The 24,539-nt window shown below is 39.9% G+C and overlaps 2 protein-coding genes across 6 annotated transcripts; both read right to left on the reverse strand.

Moving 5' to 3' along the window:
• Positions 1–2,054: 2,054 nt before the first annotated feature.
• Positions 2,055–11,192, reverse strand: ppp4cb (protein phosphatase 4, catalytic subunit b). Of its 2 annotated transcripts, none has more exons than XM_027163169.2 (9): positions 11,037–11,192; positions 8,759–8,980; positions 8,555–8,606; positions 7,431–7,481; positions 6,388–6,489; positions 5,939–6,112; positions 4,641–4,767; positions 3,612–3,801; positions 2,055–2,974 (listed from the first exon to the last, which is right to left on the reverse strand). In XM_027163169.2, exons 2-9 carry the CDS (start codon positions 8,854–8,856, stop codon positions 2,845–2,847), a joined length of 924 nt encoding a protein of 307 aa, XP_027018970.1. In that variant the 5' UTR covers positions 8,857–8,980; positions 11,037–11,192; the 3' UTR covers positions 2,055–2,844. The 2 variants fall into 2 exon arrangements, with proteins under 2 accessions (XP_027018970.1, XP_027018971.1); XM_027163170.2 differs by lacking the exon at positions 11,037–11,192 and adding an exon at positions 10,422–10,570.
• Positions 11,193–11,750: 558 nt separating this feature from the next.
• On the reverse strand, positions 11,751–23,817 carry si:ch211-136m16.8 (trichohyalin). 4 transcript variants are annotated; one of them, XM_047817046.1, is made up of 7 exons: positions 23,283–23,817; positions 17,300–18,815; positions 13,725–17,263; positions 13,415–13,628; positions 12,521–12,609; positions 12,277–12,368; positions 11,751–11,929 (listed from the first exon to the last, which is right to left on the reverse strand). In XM_047817046.1, exons 1-7 carry the CDS (start codon positions 23,337–23,339, stop codon positions 11,866–11,868), a joined length of 5,571 nt encoding a protein of 1,856 aa, XP_047673002.1. In that variant the 5' UTR covers positions 23,340–23,817; the 3' UTR covers positions 11,751–11,865. The 4 variants fall into 4 exon arrangements, with proteins under 4 accessions (XP_047673002.1, XP_047673004.1, XP_047673003.1 ...); XM_047817048.1 differs by having other exon boundaries at positions 13,725–16,195; positions 16,490–18,815; XM_047817047.1 differs by having other exon boundaries at positions 13,725–16,201; positions 16,490–18,815; positions 23,283–23,816.
• Between the last annotated feature and the right edge of the window lie 722 nt (positions 23,818–24,539).

Below are 24,539 nucleotides of genomic sequence, written 5' to 3' on the forward strand. Positions count from 1 at the left end.
TTTATATATATCTAATATTAATCTTGAATTTTGTATTGTATTAATTTTTATATTATTCTTTATAATAACTTTTATTTTTTATAACTTTTTATAATAACTTTCTTGTTTATGTTCTGTAAAGCTGCTTTGAGACAATGTCAATTGTAAAAAGTTGAATTTGAGATCGGATTGAGACCAATCTCCATTCGAGTTCTTCTACTACAAACTTGCCTTTAAGAGCTTTGCCTTGTTTTGGCCTCTTAGTTTCAGGGAGAGAAAACTGTAATATGGCATATTTACTATACAACCAAGTTTGTTGTAACTGACTGGAAATGAACCACACATGGGTGTGATGATCAGGTGTCTACAAACCATTGATTTCAGTTTTACTTATACATGTGTGAAATATTCCTCAAAACTGTACAATTGCTGTATATATAATCCTACAGCCTTACACAGTAAGCTAACAACAAATTAATTTCAATAAGCACTCAGATATGAAGCTTGCATGACCAAAAAGGACACGTACATTAACATCATAATCATGCCGTGCTGAGCAATGTATTTACTGCGGTAAATACTTGGTCCAGGTCATGGTGGTTTACATTAATTTATTTGTATTTGAAAATATCCATAAAATATGCAGGAGTGGGTGGTATTGTTCAAACCTTCTGCTGGAGCAGATGAGAATTCCTAAAAGCATAGACAGGGTAGGTGGTATTGGTTAGAATTCCTCCAGTAGTGGGCTGGATTGGTTGGAATTCCTTTGAGAGTGGGTGAGATTGGGCAGAGTTCCTTTGGGTGTGGGTGGGATTGGACAGAGTTCCTTGGGGTGTGGGTGGGATAAGAGTTCCTTTGGGTGTGGGTGGGATCGGACAGACTTCCTTTGGGTGTGGGTGGGATTAGAGTTCCTTCAGGAGTGGGAGAGATATGTCAAGAGTTCCTTTGGGGGTGGATGGGATTGGACAGAGTTCGTTTGGGAGTGGGTGTGATTTGTTCAGAGTTCCTTTGGGAGTGGATGGGATTGGACAGAGTTCCTTTGGGAGTGGATGGGATTGGACAGAGTTCCTTTGGGAGTGGGTGGGATTTGTTCAGAGTTCCTTTGGGTGTGGGTGGGATTGGACAGAGTTCCTTTGGGAGTGGATGGGATTGGGCAGAGTTCCTTTGGGTGTGGGTGGGATTGGACAGTTCCTTCAGGAGTGGGTGGGATTGAGAGGAGTTCCTTTAGGTGTGTTGTTATGCAAAACAGCACATCAGTGAAAAAATAATCACCACAGGATAACCACTGGCCAGCTGTTAATTAGGGGGTGGATCATTCTCAGCACAGCAGTAACACTGATATGATCATATGTGGGTATCAGATACAGAAATAAAACTATGCATGCAAACACTATGAATTATTATACAGCTGCAAGATTTACAAATATTCATCTTTTATCAGCACATTTTCTCAGCTTTATAAATGTCCACTTGGGATCACAGGGTCACTGGTGGTGGGATATTTTTAATTATGCAGTTGTTCTTCAACCCAGCTGTGTGTAATACAGTAAGTGTTGTGCTGAGTAGGATCACACATCTTAAGTCATCGATTCGGTCCTGAGCCTATATAACTCCTTAGGTGTGGAGAAGTGTGTTAACGTACAGTATGTGTACATAGTGACTTTGACAAACTGTTGACACAATCAAAGTGTAGCTCTTGTGCTTGGCTGACACAAGTAGAACCTGATGTACATTTCTGCTCATCCATTTCAAGGTTTGATGTGATACGAGTTCTGGGATGATTTTTTGCTCACCACAGTTGAATTACTATAGACTTCTGATCAACTTAATCCAGTCTGATCAGTATCCTCTGGTCTATTTATACAACAAATTTTTTTTCCCCTTTTAGTATTGTGCAGCTGCTACAGCTTTGACTGATCATAGTTAACTGTGTAAATGAGAAGATTTAGAAGTTTTCCTATTCAAGTAGAAGGTCAAGTGTTTAAACATAATAAACATCATGTTTATTAAAACCTTATATACAGGAAGCCATGCATCTTCGTTCAAATACTTAAAAAAACCAAATGAAAACAGCATTTATGTTCATACAAAAGTACGGTTTATTGTCACAAATAATAATAAAAATCAAGTTGTCTTCTATTGAGAGAAGTCAGATGGGAGAGAAGGGAAAAAAAAAAAAAAAAGCATGTCGCCTAAAAAAAAAAAAAAAGTTTGGTTTTGTTCCAATAATTTCCAGTGTGGCTGCTGATCACTGCAGAGAACGTAGGCATTCCTTCACGAAAGTCAAAAGTAAGACTACGGGCTTCAGAGGAGGAAAAAATAAGATGCATAATATAAAACAAGGGGCAGTAGTGTCACTTTTGCTTGCCCACACATTTAAAATGAAGGGTCGAGAGAAAGAAAGGAGGATTTAAAAAAAAAAAAAAGGTAATGCAAATATCCAATACTTTCCTTAGACACAAGTGAGGGCCTTTTGCAGAGTCTGCGAAACGCCATATCCGTCTTTACCTCCATTTCCCTGCTGCTTTCAACTGACCATAGTGCGATTCACATTGGTTAGAACTGCATACAGCTACAGTGTATTTATGAGAGCGAGTGACTTTTACAGCAGTATGAGGAACTACAATACCAGTCTCTGTACGTGTGTGTATTCAGGTGACAGTGTGTGTGGCTAAGAAAGAAAATAAGCAGAAGGACAAAAAAGGAGGGAAAAACAAGTAGAAAAAGTCTTTAAAAAAAAAAAAAAAAAAAGCACAGTTAAGACAGCTGGGCAGGGGAGGATGGGACAGAGAGAGATACAGGTAAATCTATGAGATGACGCTTCCTGCAAAAGGTGGCGTCTCCTTTCCTACGTTTGTGGCAGGCTCACAGGAAGTAGTCGGCCACCGGCTTTTTGGAAGGAATGCCTCTGGTTTCCTGCGGAGCGGCTTCAAATATAATAAATTCTTTCTGCAGGTGCTCGTCTAGCTCCAGGATAGCTGCTACATTCCCACACCTGACAGGGACGAGAGAAAAAATACTCAGCGACCTCGGGACAAGAGAAAGGCATTCTCGGCAAATAAAATAAACTCGGCTCCATAAGATGAACTCGAATCAACAGCCATGGCTCAGAGCCGTTTACATGACAGCTGATGGAAACACAAACAGAACACTGAGGATGACTTTGAAGAGCTGTCTGCTTCCAACTGAGTGATTACACACACTGGTGAAACTACATGCTACTTTGTAGTAAAGCTAACAGATTTCCTGACTCTGACCCAACATCTGTGGAAATGGTACATTAGAGACTCTGTACTAATGAGTTCAGCGTCCACAGTATATTAACACTTCAGGAAGTTTGTGTCCATTAGGTGGCATAGTTTCCACATTTTCTGGACAAATCTTTCTCTGTGTTTCAGCTAGAAGAATGACATGCAACATGTACTATGGAAATAACACAGGTCTATAATATTCTGTATTCAAATTTTACACCCTTCAGTAAGCTTTGAGACCAAAAATGTCCATTAATTTAATTTAATTAATTTTATAAAAAAAAGAGACTCCTTCAAAGTCTTCTTGTTTGAAGAAATAAATAAATAAATGGAAACGCCTGTGAAGTGACGTGACACACAGCTAAGTTCATGTGCGCGCACCTGTAGCAGTAGTTGGGTGCAGACCAAACGGTGAGCACGGTCTCGTTGAAGTGCCACTTGTAGCCCTCCATAACGAGCTGGTGTGCTCGACAGATCATGTCTATGTCATTAGCGGCATTGAACTGGGCCACGACGTCACTGCCGAACAGGTATCCTGCTCCTCTTGGGCTCACTCCCCAGCCCGTGGTATCTGTGGACGCACAAAACCAGATCATCAACTAGACACCTAAAACTCAAAAACTATACCGTTCATAACATAAAAAGATTTCCAGATTCTTCTGAAACGTCTTCATGTGCGTAAATTTATGATTGAAAATGTCTGAAGTGGAACTTCTAAATGAATCTACGCAACACTTGTTACCCTTTTCCACCGAGGCAGTTTGAGTGCTGGTTAGGAGCCAGAGTCTAATTTAGAACCAGTTCTTTCTTTTTCAACCACCAAAGCACTGAAAGCTCCGAACCTGGAAAAGTGGTTCTTAAGTAGCACTGAAACGTTGCTGGTCTAGACTTAATAACCGCTTGCGTTAGGGGCTGGGCTACTGTTAGCACATTTGATAATGTACCTTAAATTTACTAATGTTTAATACACTTACTTTACCGCAATATGCTCACTTGTCAGCACACATGATAGTAGGTAGCTACATGCTAAGGCTAACTTTTGTTTCTGTGTTAATGATAAAATAACGTTATGTACTTTCTCGATTACAACCTCAGTTTAGACAGATTACATGGAGCTGCACGTACACGTTGGATTTGCCGCGTTTGGATGCCAATGTAGGTTCACAAAGCCATGAGCATTAACAGTAAAGCAACATCCACCATTGTTGTTGTGTTTGCCGCTGCTGCGCCAAAGTTGCTGTGTACGTGACATGTATACAGTGATGTCAGACTCGGCTCTGTGATGCTCTCTAACCCGATGGAAAGGCAAACCGGTTCTTAGAACCATCACCAGCACTAGCTCTGAACCAGCACCCGGTTCTTTTTGGTGGAAAAGGGGTATTGTTGTTAATCAGAAAAATCCTGCGTTACCTTCAGGGTCTGACCACAACAGGTCGCACATCGGACCGTCATGCGGCACTTCCTGTTTCCTGTCGATGGTTCGGATTTGGTCCAAAGTCTGGATGGAGGGCGAGAGGCCGCCGTGCACACAGAATATCTGCAGAGCAAACCAGGACCACAAAACCATTTATATCAGTTTTAGACTATGATGATTACCTGACTTCATAAAAAAGGGGCAAGTTTCATGATAGCTATAGTACAAGCATAGCCATCTTCTATAAAGACTTATATAGTGGTTAAGGTGTTGGAATACCGATCGGAGCCTCCACTGCTGGGCCCCTGAACAAGACACTTAACCCCCAATTGCCCAGTTGTATAAAAAAAAAAAGTAAGTCACTCTGGATGAGGGTGTCTGCTTTGACTTGTAAAGCTAGTATACATATAAATAGTAATGTTTTTTACATTTATGCCATTTGGCAAAGACAGTAAATAGAGATTAGAAATGGTGGTTAAAAGCCCCAAGGTACATGCTGACGTGTGGTGGAAAATATGCGAGTCATGTTTTCCTCTCATGGTAAAAGGTGTGCAAAATTAACTGGTGTGTCTAAGACAGACAAACAGTTTCTGTAGCAGAAAATGGCTGGGTACTGATGGGTGAAGGATGTGTTTCGTCTAATGGTGCATTTGACAAACACAAAATACAGAGGAACTGTTTTTACACAGGTCGTTGCGCACACACACACGTGCAAATACACTGTTAGCTCCTAGTACAAAAATGTTTCAGATGAGAGTTTAGTTAAAAATAAGTTAGCCATGTGATATGACAATATAATATCATGAGTTTTTTTTTCATTCATTTATTTTTATAATGCAATCTACCATGGTGGTCAAAAAATGTTTGGTTATAATCGACTACTTGATTGAAATCATCCATAAAAGTTTCCCCATGATCAAGTGTGAAGCAACTCACACCGGTCTGAGACACTAAGGCTCAATATGTTTGTATTGAGATGTTCAGAGTTCATCCTTTTAAACAGTTTACAGTTTCCAGAATGTACGCAGACGGACATGACGGGGTGCCTGTGGGAAAAGTGTGCACTAGCACGTCTCTTTTACCCACGATCCCGCTCTCTGACTATTTAAATAAAAAGTACAAACTGGCCTTTGCTGATCAGGTAAGTGTTCAATCTGGAATAAGTGGCAAGGGCCTTTAACCCTCTCTGCTCCAGAGACACTGCATCACATCTGAACCCGTGCTCAACTTTCTAAAAAACTGGGATATATAAAAACACAAAGTAAGCTGATGAACGTTTTTTTTTGGGACTGACCTTGCCATCGATGATGGCTGACAGGGAGAGGTAGTCGAAGATCTCTGTGCAGTACCTCCACACTGTGACAGAGCCATACTTCCTTAAGCACTCATCGTAGAAGCCATAAACCTGCGTGATCTGTCTGGACTCGTGGTTGCCTCGGATAAGCGTGATTCTGTCTGGGTAGCGCACCTGAGGTGGACAGATAATTCACAATAGTCCAACATTAGCTTTTTATAAACCATTAGCTCTGATGAAAGCTATAAAACTATTTCTCCTTACACCAGGCTCTGAGATGCTAAGTGATGGAAGTCATTACTCATGTCCCAGAACTGCCAGAGAACCGCTGCCAGCCCCTGACCCTCAATTACTCTGCTTTATTTATTTCTACAAGCTTTTATTAAAAATAGCCTCAACACATTTGAACCAAACAACAATAAGAACAGCGTAGAAAAATAATTGCAAACCTTAAGAGCCAGGAGCAACAGGAAAGTCTCAACACTGTAAAAGCCTCGGTCCACAAAATCTCCCATGAAAAGGTAATTTGTCTCTGGAACGTCTCCTCCGACCTGCACAGAAAACACGTCCGTTTTGAACAGGCGTTTAATCGAGCAACAAGCGCACACGTTAACTTTTAAAGAATAAACGGAACCAAAAGAGCAGGTTTCTGTAAATGAAACTTTTGAGATTATAATCCGTTATATTATGTTATATGTCAGGCTCAGACGAATAAGGAAATAAGATCCCTAGCTAAGCCATGAGAAAAATAAAAGCTCCAACATGCTCCTAATTCTAGGGTGGGAAGTCTCATTAACTAGAGTAAAGGTGACACACTAACAAATAACACACTAACTTTTTTTTTGGATAATGTCACTGTAATGGCACAAACACTGAAGCTTAGTGTTTGTGCCCTTGACCAAAGAGGAGAACGTCTTTCGTTAACAGCTTCATTCCTGAGGAGACTTCCTTCTGCTTTCCTACCGACAGCTGGATCACACCCTTGGTGTGTGTGTGTGCATAATACAAGTTACTGAGATTACTAAATGTGTGAACTAACTGGGGCGTGTTGATTTCAACAAGCACATCATGTTCTTCTTAGCACAAGTCAATGGACTTGAATCTTTCTGACAGAGGAGTGTAAAATGTTAAGGACAATAATATAAAGAACAGCTTGTTGAACCTGTGTGTACACACCAGGCAAAAAACCAAAACACTCATACAGCTCTGATACAGTCTGCATGACCTGGGCAGGGAAGTTGTGTGTCCTCTCAGGTCTGTATTGTTATTGTGATCACTTTACACGTTAATGTTAGAGGTGATTAGCGATCCTGTATCATTTTCCTGCTCTTTTTATGACTCGGTTATAGTTTCATATGAAGATGTAGCCCGGTGCTTAAACCATGCTCTCGATTTCTGATTTAAACTCACAATAAAATTCCAATAGCATCCGATATACACAACTTTTGTATCTGCACTGAGCACATTACATGGGTGTGAATGCAAGACTCACTCTGAACAACTCTTTCAGGTCATAAAACTGTCCGTGGATATCGCCACACACCTGAGGGGAGAAAAAAAAGTGACATTACATCCATCTGATGTAATCAGCACAGCCTAAAAAAGTTCACATGGGTAAAATGTATTCTAATTTAATAACAAAATTATAACAGCAAATAATTTTAAGAAAACCCCATCAATACTGTGCTATACAGCGCATCTTGGACATAAAACATTTAAATCGTGAGGCGTTTTGTTTGAAATGTCTCCGTTACCAAAGCATTAAAAGGACGCCACATTGAACATTTTAAATCAGTTAGAGTCAGAGACAAGTCATGTCCTGTTAATAAACAGACGCTCCCTCACCATTTAATTCGCGTGAAGTTAAGACTCGACTTGTCACATTTCTAAAAAACCAGAAAGCTCAAACTCCCGGTCCTCGTTCCGGATGAACATTGAACATTAAAAAAAAAAAAAAAAACAACAACATAAAACTTAAATAACGAGCCATTTTTAAACCAGTTTATCAGATCAGCTTACATAGAGTGTTCCAGTGAAGGAGTGGTTACTATAGAAACACTGCCATACCAGAACAGGCGTTTAGCAAGACATTTCCATGGATCTCGAAGGCACAGTATTAATATAGATAAAGAATTCCTCCAAGGGAGGGTCGGAAGTACGAGGCACGTCACGTCAAATAAACACGACTGCTCACAGTGAATAAAGCCTAGCAAACAAAGTCTTTGTCAGAGACATGCTAAGTCGACGTGCTGCTCATGCTAGGTCACGAGGCGGCGTGATGTACAGAGACGACTGTGCTATCCACCCACATTCCGCATACTTCATCTCACAAACAGCCGAGAGTGGTTAGTGCTGCCGTGACTCCTGTGTGCCATCTTTGGGATTCAAGATTGCGGTAAATTAATCGACATACAGATGTATTTGTTTCTTAAACATATCACTGACTATAAAGATCTCTGATCACAGTTAAATGCCTACACTACACTATGTATCTCGAACGTACAGTAACAAAGTCAGTGATACCCAACTCTGATTTCCTGCTTCTCAGGTCAGTTGAATGCAGCAGTAACATTTTTACAATGATTATAATGATTCAGAGGTATCGCCTTTACTTACTGTGACTGGAGAATCCACCCGCTGTACATTACTCTCTTCTACGAGAATCTCTCTAGAAAACAAACAGAGGAAAATAAACCCACCCTGCTGAGGTCATTCGTCTAGACTTACATAACTTCACCTGCTTCCGAAATCTTGGTTATAGTATAGTGTTAAGTCAGCAATTTCGGTTCATAGCTCGGTCACACGATCGTTGTTTAGTACCTGGCTTTGGCACACAGAGCCTTGACCTCGTTCTCTTTGATGAGCTCACATCTCCTCAGCTGGTCGATCTGTCGGTCCAGATCACTGATGTCACCCATGGTGAATCACACAGAGCAAGCTGAACGGTTTTTCTCCCACCGCACACACTCACTCACTCACTCATACACAGACACGAGGTAAGACACGGCACTGGGGTGGCAGGGATCCTGATGGGAAAGACACCTGTGGAACAGAGTCTGGTCAGTTTATTAGATACACCAAAAGCTGTACCACTAGTTTAATACACAAGTCATTTTGCATGTATGAAAATAATAAACAGGGGCGGAGTAAATGTTGGAGTGTAACAGACTGTGCAGCTGTGTTGGACGTAATGGCTGTTCATGTGGTAACATTTCTACTTCAAGTCAACAAGCAGACACTTTTAGCAGGCCAAAACAAAATATTTTTATCCGGGTTACTTTCTAAGCTTCCTTTCACTGTCTATCTTGGATAAAAAGTAAGCATAACAAATCTAAAGATTCCTCCATGATAAACAAACAAACCCCCCTTTCTAACAGAGTCTGATCTCAGAGTGAATGTCAGGGTTTTTAGGTTTCGATGACAGCAGAGCTTTCAAAAAGGTTTCACTTTTTTTTGTGACCTAAGAAAAGACTAAGAAAAAAATCAGTTACTGATGACTGTGCGAGATGAGGAGGCTTGAGATTCTAAAAATGTCTGGTTAAGATATGAAGAAGAAAAATGGTGGTGGTGGGGAGGGTAACTTTCCGAGCTTTATCTACCTATCAAGATTAGTCACTGCACAGAGTACAAGGAAATTAAGTGTCAGTTCTTTTGGTGCATAAAAATTAAAATAAGGATAGTAAAAAAAAAAAAAAAACAGAGACAAGAATCTGTTTAGTATCTAAAGCTGTAGAGCGAACGATAAAACAAAAGATAAGTAAAATCAACAAAAAGAAGAATAAAGGCTGATTATGCAATTACATGGAAAATAATCCCAGGAAAGTTCATGTAGTTATAATGTGAGTGTACAGGGTGTACAGGATTCAGCCCAACAGTGCTGTTTTACATGTCTTTGTACGCCTTAAGGGCAAGACACTACTGTGTAAGAAGAACATCTCATCTCATCTGTACAGAAGAAAACAACTACGTGTGTCAGTTTCCTTTATAAACCACATTCACCAGAGCAGGAAAAACAACCACCACAACTTTCCCCCTTGTATTCAGAAACAAAAATAGCAGTTTAAGATGCAGGAACATTTTCGGAGGGGAAAAAAACAATTATATCATGGTAGTTGGAGGAAAAAACAACCAAACAGTTCCCATCTTGAGAAGTGTGTGTGTTTGTGTGTGATCATCTTCTGAGCTGAACAATAAAGCTCTAACAAACTTTACCCTCAGAGTGCGTCCACAGTGAAACCTTTTAAACCCCAATAACATCAAATATTTGTAATTAAACAGTGTCAAATAATTCGTCTAAAGCGAATAGGGGAAGGAAAAGAGAAATAAGAAGTTTGGCGAATCTGCTGAAACTTCTAACATCGGTCATTAACCATTAAAAAAAACCCATAATTTCGGTAGTACTCAGCAAAGACGACTCCCAATCAGGCTAAAATAGACTCAAAATAATTAACAATGTCTTGTATGGATGTAAAAATGTTCTTACGTTTGTGATCCACTGTGAAAGTTCTGTGGAAAACCAGTTTCAACCAGCGGAACCGAACTCTGACGCAAACACTAATAGCGAGTATATTAGCTTAGCATAGCGTATCTTAGCTTAGCATAGCTAACCCGCACAGTAGAGATAAATTACGCGTCAGTTATCGTTTGATTACGGTCACCATTGTAAACAATATATGAAGGATTTGGATACGGATTATTGAGAGATAACGTGTTTAAAAAAAGTGTAGTCCAGGCCGTTCAGAACAACGTTAGCTTCTCGCTAAGCGACACAAGCTACATCAACGCGACGGAATAAGGACACAATTTTAAACGCGTTTTCGTGTCTTTTGAACTTCAAACTACATCACAAATAACACTTTATGGTTCTTCTACACGACCCGTAAACTTTCACGCGAACCCAAAGAGACGGGTTAAAAGAAATGAAAGATTAAAAACGTCGGCTAGTGTGCTTAAGTAAAGAAGTTAGCTTAGCATAGCATAGCATAGCTGGGCCTGGAACAATTTTACGACCACGGCACATTGGCTAAAACCTACAACTGTACGATCCTGAACTCAATACAGTTAGAAGAAATCGATTAAAAGTGGTTGTTTAAATTACCTGAAACGCCCCACTGCTGTAAGGCGAGTTCAGAATAAACCGAGGAAACTTCTGCCTTAACGAGTCGTTTTCTTTCAACCGGCTCGCCGTTTTTTCATTCGACACCATCTACCGGCGTCTGGCTCCGCCCCCTCCACCCAGCACCCTCACCGTCATCATGCCGCCCAGACCATAACTCCGTCCCAAACCGCTCCCTACTGTACATGTAGTGCATTGCAATAGGGCACCACATTATTTAATTCGTACACTACATAGTGCCTTTGTTTAAGCGATTTAAACACAGCCCGCTCTTAAAGAGTCTCCCTCGCCGCCTAAAAGCTAGTAAAAAAAAAACTCCTTGTAGTGAGTCAAATCATTTGGTTCAGCTCTATGAGTCGACTCTTTCGGCTTGCAAACGGTTAATTACCTTTTCTTCCAAATTCGATTGATGTTCTTACAGATTTAATTAAATCACCCAGCTATTTAATAATAATAATAATAATAATAATAATAATAATAATAATAATAATAATAATAATAATAATACAAAACGGCTCATATACAATCGGCTCTTAAGGTTCACCCAAAAGAACCGACTTCGTTCCAGAACGACACATTATTTCTAAGACAACCAACAGCTGGTTATTTTAAGGAAGAGTCTGTATGAGGAGTAATGAGAATGTCTACATTCCTGATATGGGGAAAAATAATAAACACTTACACCACAGCAAGGAATCACATTTTGTACGTATATTTTAATGATAAACATGCATTAAATCTCTTTTAGACATGAATTTATTTACATTGCACGGATGAAAAAAATAAGCGTAATTCATCTGTTAAATATCTTTTACTCTTTTGAAGGTTTTTTGAGTTTGCTCTTCAGCTCTGCCATCATCAGGGGGTTGCCCATCCTGCACACACACAAATGGAAAATTATTTGCACAAGAAATCATTGTGCATCATTGTGTGACGGGTAACAAATTAAAGGAAAAAAAAGGACTGTAATGATATGGAGGCACGTAATATTTCTCCATGGTTTTGGGTCCACCAAAACCAACCAATCTATCCTGATGGAAGTGGTTTCTTCCAGGTTGATTCTGCCCCCATCCACAGGGCACCAGAGTTTGGACCAATGGAATCAATGCTAATTTTTGAACATTAAAGATATTCTGTTTTTTTGTGGTGAGCCAACATCTTACTAACCTACTTTATATTTAATTCGTCACCCATCTATACATAATAAAATAGACAGCTGTACCCAGGTTGTCTTGGTGGTGTCCATTTTGGTTTGTGAGGCGATGTCTCTTGCTTGACGTTATCTTCTGCTGACTGTGAGCCTGAGTCAGATTTCTGCATGATAAACAGTAAGAACTGTAGTCATACTACTGCAGCTACATCTAATAATTCAAACCCGATGATATACTAATCATTAATTCAAGTAATATAATTACTCAACTCACCATACAAACATTAAAATGAAATTTCAGGTTTTATGCCTATACCTGTGATGTTGCACTCGCTGAATCTTCCCCATCTCTTATTTTTCCTCCAGTTTCAGTTTTTCTCAGTACAGGAAAACCTGAACCCAGACCTTAACAACAGAATGAGAGGAAGTCAGTCATTATTTCATGACATCTAAATAATAAATGTGCATGTATACTTTCTTTTTCAAAGTATATACATCCATGCTTCGTTATGGTTGTATGCTCATTTCACTTCAAAAACATATGCTAATGCACAATGATGTCATTTTCTAGAACATTTGATCATTTTTTATATTAAATTGAATATTAAAAAAATCAGAAATCCGGGTGCAGAATTAGATCCATAATGAGCAAGCCAGAGACCAGGACCACCCGGATCACATGATTAGTAACACATGATCTACATTATGCATGGATACAACATATGGTACTCCAAGTGACTTGATCTGAATACATCTGCAATTCATTTTAATAATCAGTGAGTAATAGAAACGTAACAGAGTTAGTAGATGAACTACTATTTCTTAAAAATTATAAATTTTTTTAGAAATGGCTGATCGCCTGGCGTTTTTACATGCAACGATCTGTAATGTTTACACAGAATGAGGAGAAAACCAAGGAAAAGCGGTGAATCTACGCTTCTGTACATCGCTTCTACGCTTCTGTACATCGTAAAACCTTGCTGATGCAAGAGGTCAGAGGGAACTCAAATAACAGCTCTCTGCAACGGTGGTGAGCAGAAAAGCATCCTAGAATACACAACACACTGAATCTGGCTATAGTTAGTCTGGCTAAAGGAACAGAAGACCACATCGGGTTCTGCTCGAAGAGAGTCTACCAGTGACTGGGACTGGGCCTGGACCTAATCACATGTGTGTCTTTGGATTATAATAATTATATTTATCAACTCACCAGGGAGTTTGAATCCAATCACACCTTTGCTTGGTAGTGATGCACCTTCTAAATGACTCTTTTTTACAAAGCCGGTCTGTAAAGGATGAGGAGGACGAGTCAAGGGTTCTACAGAAGCCATGTTTATAAGAGTACGCGGGTCTTTAGGGGGTCGAACGAGAGGGTTTTTCACAGCGATCTTTGACTTCTGGAATGAGAAGTCCAAGGATGAAGCCTGTAAGAGTGAAATAAAAAGAAAAATTGGTTAAATTCAAATCCCAGAAACGCTCATGTATAGTTGGTACTCTAATTGCATTGATCATTATTATACCTTTGATGGAGGTAAAAGATCTGTTAATACAGATGGTTTATCCTTGTCATTGACTCCTGCGATTTTTTCAAACACTCTCTTCAGTCCAGATTTGCCTCTTCTTTCGATGTCCTCCTTACCGTCTACTACCGATTCTCCGTGTCTGACTTGTTCGTCCTGTTCTTGGCTAATTTCCTTGGATGCTTCCGATTCAGAAATGTCTAGATGCCGCTTATCCGTTCCTTCGTCTTGGTGGATTGGTTCTTCCGTTTCTTTCATTTCTCCACCTGTTTGAACACCTGTCATTTCTTCTGCCAATTCCTTCTCCCATTCCCGTGCATCATTCAGTACTTCCACATTTATGTTACTCGCTGACGTTTCCTCAAAGCCTTCAAGATCGCTTGTATGTTCTTTTCTTTCATGGGCCTTCATTTCCTCAACACCCAAACAGGTAGTCACACCCTTTATTTCATCTAATATTCCAGTCTCTGCTTCATCAGTCCTCTTTTGCTCCTCTGTATACTTCTGCGAATCTGTCTGCATCTCCAGGGTTTCCTGTTCGGATTCGATCTCTGGTAAGTACAAAGCCTTAGAGAGTCCATGTGATGAGGCTTCAGCAGCTAAACCTTGCTCTGTAAACTTATCCTGATTGATCTGATCTTCTCCTGGGGTCTCGTTGGCAATCGAGTTATCACAAGTGTTCTCTACAAGAGAAATTTCATGATCGGGTTGAGCTTGCTTGCTCATTTGTGTTTCTAACATTTCAGCTGTATGATCAGGGAAGCTGGACTTTGCTTTTGGATTTAGTTCATCTTCACTGGAGCACTCATCCAGTTCCTGCAATGAAGAACCTTTCATTTCATCAAGCGACTCAATTACAGTTTCCTCCACTTGTCCGAGAGGAATTGACTTTATTATTCCACTAAATGGTGCTTCATTTATTCTTGTATCTGGTGATACAAGGTCTTCTAGCAAAGAACCTTTTTCAAAGAAGTATTTGCCTGTTATTTCCTGTACAGCCACTTCTTCTTTATCTTCAGGCTGCTCATGATATAGTGTCTCTCTCTCGGCTGATTTCTTCACATCCACTGCAGCAACTTCTGCTCTGACATTTGATGTGGTTTCAGCAGTTTCTATTTGGTTTCCTGCCCCTGTTTCTGGCTGTGTAATGATAGCCTCAAAGTCTTGTTTAGTCATTGTCACTGGACTTTGTGATCCGTCATGATCATGAATTGTATCAGATACATTCAATTCCTCCTCAGATGTGGCCTTTTGCTCTGTACTTTGTTCTAATTGCTGCTTTTTTATTGTTACAGCCAAAGTATTGTCCTCATCATCAAACCTGTGGATGGGTTCAAACACTTTCTGGTACGTTTCTGCATTTTCGATCTGCGTCATCTCCACATCTCTATCAATGTCTTCAGGTTGTTTCGCTGTTTTTTTCATTTCCATGTCAAAGACTTTCTGTTCTTCAACAGTGAGAGTTGAGAACCCTTCATGGTGTCCATCTTTCTGATTTCCCTCAGCCTCTTGCCTTGTTTCCTCACTGCAGACTTCAATCACTTCCTGTTCATGTACATGCATTTCTACCTCCATCTGGAGGCTCTGGTTTAAAGGGTCTCTCCCTTCCCATGTTGAAGCCGGCTGAATAAACAAACCCTCATCCACCATGTGTGATTTTCTTGCTTTGTTGTCAAGCTTGTTTGATATATCCGTTATCTTTTCTATTGCGGTCACATGGACCTCTGCTGTAGTTCCCAGATCACGCACACCTGCCTGTTCCTTAGGATCGAATCCTTGGTCAATAAACTTGCCTTTCGTTGGTTCTTCTTCAGTTTCATCAATCTCTCTCCTCAAAATCATCAAGTCATCAACACTTTCCTTGTTCCAGCTCTGATCCGGACTGCTTTCATTCCGCTCCACATTTAGATCAGCTTCCTTTGACAGTAAGAGCTGGTCAATTAACTCATCTTTAATTGGTTCTTCTTCAGTTTCATCATTCTCACTCTTCATTTCACCAACATCATCCTCTTCCTCTTCCTGTTTCCTTCCCTGTTCCTGATAGTTTTCATCCCTCTCAACATCTAGATCAGCTTCCTTGACCAGTAGGACTTGCTCAGTAAACTGGCATTTCATTGGTTCTTCTTCAGTTTCATTATTCTTTCTCCACATTAGTTTATCAGCACTTTCCTCTTCCTCTCTCTGTTCCTGGTTGTCTTCGTCCCTCTCAACATCTAGATCAGCTTCCTTGACCAGTAGGACTTGCTCAGTGAACTGGCATTTCATTGGTTCTTCTTCAGTTTCGTCATTCTCTCTCCACATTAGTTTATCAGCACTTTCCTCTTCCTCTCTCTGTTCCTGGTTGTCTTCGTCCCTCTCAACATCTAGATCAGCTTCCTTGACCAGTAGGACTTGCTCAGTGAACTGGCATTTCATTGGTTCTTCTTCAGTTTCGTCATTCTCTCTCCACATTAGTTTATCAGCACTTTCCTCTTCCTCTCTCTGTTCCTGGTTGTCTTCGTCCCTCTCAACATCTAGATCAGCTTCCTTGACCAGAAGGTCTTGCTCAGTGAACTGGCATTTCATTGGTTCTTCTTCAGTTTCCTCATAGTCTCTCCTCATTATTTCATCAACACCTTCCTCTTCCCCTCTAAGTTCCTGGTTGTCTTCACCCCTCTCAACATCTAGACCAGCTTCCTTGGACAATAAGCCTTGTTCAGTGAACTCACTCTTGATGGGTTCTTCTTCAGTTACATCATTCGCTCTCCTCATTATTTCACCAACACCTTCCTCTCTCTGTTCCTGGTTGTCTTCGTCCTTCTCAACATCTAGATCAGCTTCCTTGACCAGTAGGTCTTGCTCAGTGAACTGGCATTTCATTGGTTCTTCTTCAGTTTCATTATTCTCTCTCCACACTAGTTCATCAGCACCTTCCTCTTCCTCTTCCCCTGTCTGTTCCTGGTTGTCTTCATCCCTCTCAACATCTAGATCAGCTTCCTTGACCAGTAGGTCTTGCTCAGTGAACTGGCATTTCATTGGTTCTTCTTCAGTTTCCTCATAGTCTCTCCTCATTATTTCATCAGCACCTTCCTCTTCCTCTCTCTGTTCCTGGTTGTCTTCATCCCTCTCAACATCTAGATCAGCTTCCTTGACCAGTAGGTCTTGCTCAGTGAACTGGCATTTCATTGGTTCTTCTTCAGTTTCATTATTCTCTCTCCACACTAGTTCATCAGCACCTTCCTCTTCCTCTTCCCCTGTCTGTTCCTGGTTGTCTTCATCCCTCTCAACATCTAGATCAGCTTCCTTGACCAGTAGGTCTTGCTCAGTGAACTGGCATTTCATTGGTTCTTCTTCAGTTTCCTCATAGTCTCTCCTCATTATTTCATCAACACCTTCCTCTTCCCCTCTAAGTTCCTGGTTGTCTTCACCCCTCTCAACATCTAGACCAGCTTCCTTGGACAATAAGCCTTGTTCAGTGAACTCACTCTTGATGGGTTCTTCTTCAGTTACATCATTCACTTTCCTCATTATTTCATCAACACCTTCTTCTTCTTCTTCTTCTTCTTCTTCTTCTTCTTCTTCTTCTTCTTCTTCTTGGCAATTCCTTTTCTGTTCCTGATAGTTTTCATCCCTCTCAACATTTAGATCAGCTTCCTTGACCAGCAGGTCTTGCTCAGTGAACTGGCATTTCATTGGTTCTTCTTCAGTTTCCTGATAGTCCCTCCTCATTATTTCATCAACACCTTCCGATTCCTCTATTTGGTCCTGGTTGTCTTCATCCCTCTCAACATCCAGATCAGCGTCCTTGACCAGTAGGACTTGCTCATTAAACTGGCATTTCATTGGTTCTTCTTCAGCTATATCATTCTCTTTCCACATTAGTTCATCAGCACCTTCCTCTTCCTCCTCCCCTCTCTGTTCCTGGTTGTCTTCATCCCTCTCAACATCTAGATCAGCTTCCTTGGACAATAAGCTTTGTTCAGTGAACTCACTTTTGATGGGTTCTTCTTCAGTTACATCATTCTCTCTCCACATTATTTCATCTTCACCTTCCTCTTCCCTTCCCAGTTCCTTATTGTTTTCGTTCCTCCCCACATTTAGATCAGTTTCCTTGGCCAATAATCCCTTGTTAATAAACTCACATTGAATCAGTTCTTCTGTAGTTTTGGCTTCCTCTACCTGTTTCTTTCTTTGCTCCTGGTTGCTTTCACTCCTCTTAACTATTAAATCTGCTTCCTTGGCCAGTAAGCCTTGTTCAATAAACTCACATCTAATCAGTTCTTCTTCAGTATCATCCTTCTCTCTCCTCATTATTTCAATACCTTCCTCTTCCAGTTTCTGATTGCTTTCACTTCTCTCAACATTTAGCTCAGCTTCCTTAGCCTGGACAATAAATTCACTTTTTTCTTCAGTTTCGTTATTGTCTCTCTCTATCATTTCATTAACACGTTCCTCTTCCTCTTCACACCATTCTTGATCGCGTTTCCTCCTCTCATTCAGATCAACTTCCTCGGCCAGTAAGCCCTTGTCAACACACACACTTTTAATGGGTTCTTCTTCAGTTTCATCAAACTCTCTCTGCATGATTTTCTCTTTCTCTTCTGATTTCTTTGTCTGTTCCTGATTGGTTTTATTCCTCTCAACATTTACATTATCTTCCATACTTCCAGAAAATGTTCTGTCTTGGTTCTTTACATGTGCATCGATGTTAGCAGGTGAATCATCCGGTTCAGTAATTTGGCCATCGTGAGTTTTTCCTGACCCACTTTTATCATCCAACGTTTTTTCTTTATCCTTCTTCATCTGCAATTTCCTGTCTCCGGCATCTGGGTCAGCGAAGGTGTGTTTGCTTTTGACTTTTTCTTCATGACTATGATGAGCAACGTTCTTTTTTTCCCATTGAACAGCAGCAGCCCGCACGGCAACCATGGGATACTGCAGATCTTCTCTCATCTTTGTTTCATCTCGTTCTTTTTCCTGTTCCTTTACTTTCAACTCCTTATAACTCTTACTGATGGATACAGTGTCTTCTTGTTTAATTTGTATGTTCTGGGCTTCTTCATTCCTGACCTCTGGTCTGAGATATCTTCCTACAGCACCTGAGAGGTAGCCCTGTACAAACACAACAGTAAAAACATTTACATTTTTATTCTGGTTCTATACATCTGTAAAGTTTAACATCAAGTTACTATTTATCTCTAACATTTATCCCTAATGATCAAGCCTGAGGTGACGGTGGTGAGGAAAAACTTGAGAGAAACCTTGAAAGGAACCAGACGAAGAATGGAACCTCATCTTTATTTGACTGTGACACTGGACAGTAAATAAAAACTAGAATGTGCATTTCCTGAAGAAAATGTGAATGGTGCTTGCACGTGGCAAGTTCCCCTCATCGTGCTGAGTTTTTTTATACATGACATGTCCATGTTGTTCTAACTTTTTGATTTCGCTTATTTTGGGGGCGGGGCTACATATGACGTCAGTTCCCCTCATCAGGCTGAGTTTTTTTATACATGACATGTCCATGTTGTGCTAACTTTTTGATTTCGCTTATTTTGGGGGCGGGGCTACATATGACGTCAGTTCCCCTCATCAGGCTGAGTGTTTCGATACATGACATGTCCATGTTGTGCTAACTTTTTGATTTCGCTTATTTTGGGGGCGGGGCTACACGTGATGTCAGTTCCCCTCATCAGGCTGAGTGTTTTGATACATGACATATCCATGTTGTGCTAACTTTTTGATTTCGCTTATTTTGGGGGCAGGGCTACACGTGATGTCACGTGAATACCCGGTGGGGTGCCAATTTGGACAAAAATTGCTACTGAAATAAAACTTTATCCAGAGTAAGGTCCTAAAGGAGCTGGTTGAGTTTGGTGTAAATCGCTCGAAAACTTGCCGAGTTATACTGTAAACCTCCAAAATTTATAATGGAAGTCTATGGGGGGAAAAAAAGCCAATTTAAGCTTCCGTACCAGGAATTCTGGAATTCCGATCCCTTATAAAAGTCAAAGCACACCTCTCCTCAATGAGCCGGTCGATTTGACACCTCATTCATGGGACTAGGACAAAAGCTGCGGGACAAGTTACGCGCCGAAGTTTTGTCCGGCACAATAACAAGAATGTTGTTTTGCAAGCACCATTAATAAATAATGTCCTTACTATAACAGTTTATAGTCCAGTGGATTTGTGCAACCAAGAGCTCTTGAGAAACTAACAGGTCAGAGTCAATTCTGAGTTTGTTACAGACTTAACACTAATTCCTCCTTGATGGTTTGGTCACATGCTGATGGTCTATAGTAGCAAAAAAAAGGAAATAAAGCCACCTTTATGGCAGAAATAACTGGGCAATCTTGTTCAAGCTTTTATTATGTTGCAGTTCAGTACAACATTACTACAGGGTCTGTAGTTTTCATACGAGTGTCAAACACTGTCACACTGTGAGTATCTTTGTTATCGTGTTGACATAATTTATGACACATTTCAGATATCATTTGCCTAGAGACAGCAAGACAGAAAATTACTGATTAATAAATATATGCGAAACCATTGGATGAAAATAGTTTTAGCCAAGAGGTTGTTACTTTCTTCACGTATCCCAACTTTGGGTTCAGAGCACAGAGTCAGCCATGATACAGTGCCCCTGGAGCAGAGAGGGTTAAGGGCCTTGCTCAGGGGCCCAACAGTGGCAGATTGAACGTGCTGATCCTCCAATCAATAAACCAGAGCCATAACCCCTAGAGCCACCATTGCACCTCTCCTGATCTTCTGAGATTTTGTCCATGCTTTGTAATCTCCTTGCCGATCAGGCAGTTGAATGAAACCAAGTAACAGCTGAACTCTGTGTTGTTAATCCGAATAATTGAATTAATTATAGACAGCTGTATAATATTTAGTTTTGACTATGAGATTGTTAATTCTGAACACAGCCACAGTTACGGTCAAGTGTTTCTGACTATTTTTCTATGTTGTAATTTCAAACTGAGGCTAAAAAAAATTTCTGACATGGTGTATAGAATTTTTATATCTATTGTCCCTAGAACTGTGGCTGAGATTCATGCAAAAGGGAAAGAGTATAATTTTAGATCACTGTAGCATTTCAAACTAGATACAAGTGCAATAGTGAAACTGAACTCAAGCTTTCGGCTTGTATCTGCACCATCTTTTTCACTGCCTGCGGCCTCATGACTGACTGATTACATAACGTACAGGTGTCTCTAATTAAGTGCCCAGTGATCACAGGATATTTCCATGACTGAATATACAGGTTCTGAATCTCGTGAAAGTTCACTCCCGGCTGCAGATATTTTCTTTCCTAAGTGTACAGCTACACCAATATATATATATATTAACTCCAGTCCCGAAGACCCTCTACCTTTCACTGTATACCGTCAACACCTCAGCCCACTTTATTAATTAGCAGATCAGAAAGACTAGGCATGTGTATGGTAAAGGCAGGAAGTCATCAGGATTGGTGTTAAAACCCTCCTGGCTCTAGAGATCTACAGAGCGTTAGTAACAAACACTGAGTACGATCAGCACCTCAGGTCATACTGAACCTTTTGTATACGTTTCCATGGTGATAACTCTGCAATAAAAACATCACAATTGCACGTAAGGGGAAAAAACAGGACTGTAAAATGTCATACTGTTAACACTGAGACAGAAACACAGGGGTATTTCTATTTATACCATTCAATAAATTGTGTATTTCACAGAAACATGCTAAAAAAAGGGGGGGAGGGGGCAGGGCTTCGGCTATGTGAATAAACCTGTGCTTGTTCTGTTAAACATACAATTCACCTTTCAATCGTATGGATTTGCTGCTACACATTTAATAAAAAAGCCTTGACATCTTGTTTAATGCACCGTGTGGGAGTCAAAGCTGTACACTGCCCTATAGAGCTGTGGCCTGTCAATCAGCACCATTATTATTAGTGGCATTGAAAACCACACTGCAAAATAATGGGTTAGGTGTTGGCTAGAAGAGTGAGGAAATGACATTGCAACCGACACATGAGCCCAGTATAAAGCCTGTGATACAAACAAATATGGCGAACTGAATCAACTGTGCTGCAGTACAGTAGCCTGGTGTTGCTTGAGTAAAAACCTGGTTATTGCAGACATGCCTATCTGTACACGTCTAAACGTGTCCGTATCCCTATCTATATTTCTTCTCCCATCCTGATCCTCCATCTAAACACGCTTCCTCGGCTCCTACATATTCGTTGCAAACTACTTTTTTATTTTCCATTAAAATGGCCAAGGAAACTTTGCTTTTCTTGCTAAATACAGTCTATGCGAGATATAGTTCATGTCAACCCCCTGATTTTCTTATCATCCTTTAATGAGCAAGCCAGAGGTGACCATTCCATGGAGAAACTTTCTGCCATGACATGAAGAAGAACCTAGAAAGGAACCATACTTGAAACGAAACCTTGCCTCTAACATAATGGCTGATTGTCTTTGATTTGACATGAAACAATACAGGATGTTGACAAAAAGTTATTTATTTTATATGACCACAAAGCTCTAGCCCATGTCAGAGATTCTGTAGATATTTAGTGTGTGGTCAATCCAGGTCAGTCCTGAGGTAGATCTGAAGCTTATCTTGGAAACGATGGGTGTGAGGTTGGAATACATTATGAGAGGGACGCCTAGTTATCTCAGATCACACACACACACACACACACACACACACACACCTAGGGGCATTTTTTTTCTTTTCACAGTCAATCCACCTACTGACATATTTTTCGGTGGATGGCTGGAAACCTGAGAACCCAGAAGAAACCTACGTGGACATAAAAAGATCATGCACAGAGTCTAACTCAAGCTCAAAACGGAACCAGGACCTTGAATCTCTGAGGCGTGCAGCGATCAACACCTTAACACTCCCTCAGCTCTGCTTTATGAACATAATCTCACTCCTCAAATACGAAGCTCATTATTTAACCATTTTTATTAGAATTTGACACATCGAGCCGCACCTCTGGCTTGAAGATCGAACGGACAACTGGACAGTATTTACACACAGACACAGTAAAGTACGTTCACAAATCACTGCCACTTGGTTATCTGCCTGTGCTTGCTGTTCTTTAGCAACAGTTTGGGGGAAAAAAAATATATATAGCATGTATTGAATCAATCTATCTATCTATCTATCTATCTATCTATCTCAATACATTAGGTTACAATGTGATTAATTATAGACCTGATATTTGGATTTAATTTATTCAATTCAAGATTCAAGTGACCAGTAGAAATTACAATAAGAACTTAATGATGAAAATATAATATAATATAATATAATAAATAAATAAATAAATAAATAAATAAATAACATTCACAGACTTTGATAGCCTGTTCTAGTTAACTGAAGACTAATTTAAAGACATCTAAATGTTATTAGTTAAAGTTAGTAGTTAAAAGTTACTTGTTATAGTTACTAGTTAAAGTTTGTAGTGTTACATGCCTCCAGGAAGCATCTTTTGAACCCAGGGCACATAATTTACTGATAAATATCTAAACATTTATGGATGTATATATATAAATATATATATATAAATAATCACTCACCCAAACTGTCCACACAGCACGACCAACTCTGTTTATTGCACTTTCGTTGCCTTCCATTTCTGATCAATTTGAAATAACTCTCTAAATCGAATCTCAAAAATGAACCGAGTCGTTTAAATGTCTTAAATGAGCTACATGCAGGATGTCGGTCGGTCTTCAGATCCTAAAGTCGAGAAGTCGATTCTTTTTTTAAAAAATAAATAAAAAAAACAGCGACACAGATCAGGTTTGGTCGAAGAGAAGCATATCAGAGATGACAGAAACAGCACGTAGCACTTTCTGTGGGTTTGTGGCTCAAAATATATAGAGATAATAAAGAGATATTATTAGTTGTTAGATATCCACACGGTACAGTTCCCTAAACAGACTGCTGCTGTAACATGAGCGTGTGTCCACTTCCCTATAGTTAGAATTGATAAACCAGGAAATGAGCGGCTGGATGTAGAAACAAACCTAAAGTGGTGTAACACAATGAAGCCTGGTGTTTGTTGTGGGTTGTATAGTGTCAATCAACAACTATTGCAGAAATGTTTTGAACTTTTTTATGTGTGATGCCACGCCTGATAGTACAGACAGACCACGAGGAGCCTGAATCCTTAGTGATGGAAATTCTGACTCCTTTCAGTGAGTCAGATTAATACGTTCGGCTCACCTAAGAGCCGACCCTTTCGGTCGTTTTCCATTAAAAAAAAAAAAAAAAAAATTTTCCCACTTCTTTGTGGAACCACAGTACTCTTATGTTTTTCCCATCTACAGTATTCTACATTCTGATTAACATTATAACAATAGCATATACTTTGCATAGTCGTTATTAAAAAAATATATTTTTTTATTTGAATAAATCATAAAACCATCATGATACATATCACAATGACAATCTATAAACTATAGATTACAAAAATAACTGCCACAGCTTCGGTATAAACACATAAGTAGAAGGCATTAATTGTATGATAATTAATTCATTATCATAATTACTCTTCAGATACGCGAGTCGGCTCAAAGAGTCGATTCGTTCGCGATTCGTTATCATCTCTTACATATACTTTTAAACAATGATATATGTTATTGACATCCAGGGCTCTCAAGTTTTGAAGACAGGCAAGCGTGACATCTCCAACCCCCCCAGGTGTGAGTTGCTCCCATTTAAAACAGTTCTTTTCAAGCCTGAACCTATTGAATATTAAATATATGATAAATAGTCAAAAAGTTTTTCTGCGATGTGACAAAAAATCAAAATGCGTGGCATCATTTTGT

This window comes from Tachysurus fulvidraco, chromosome 8 (assembly GCF_022655615.1).
Source record: "Tachysurus fulvidraco isolate hzauxx_2018 chromosome 8, HZAU_PFXX_2.0, whole genome shotgun sequence".
NCBI classification, from domain to species: Eukaryota; Metazoa; Chordata; class Actinopteri; order Siluriformes; family Bagridae; genus Tachysurus; species Tachysurus fulvidraco.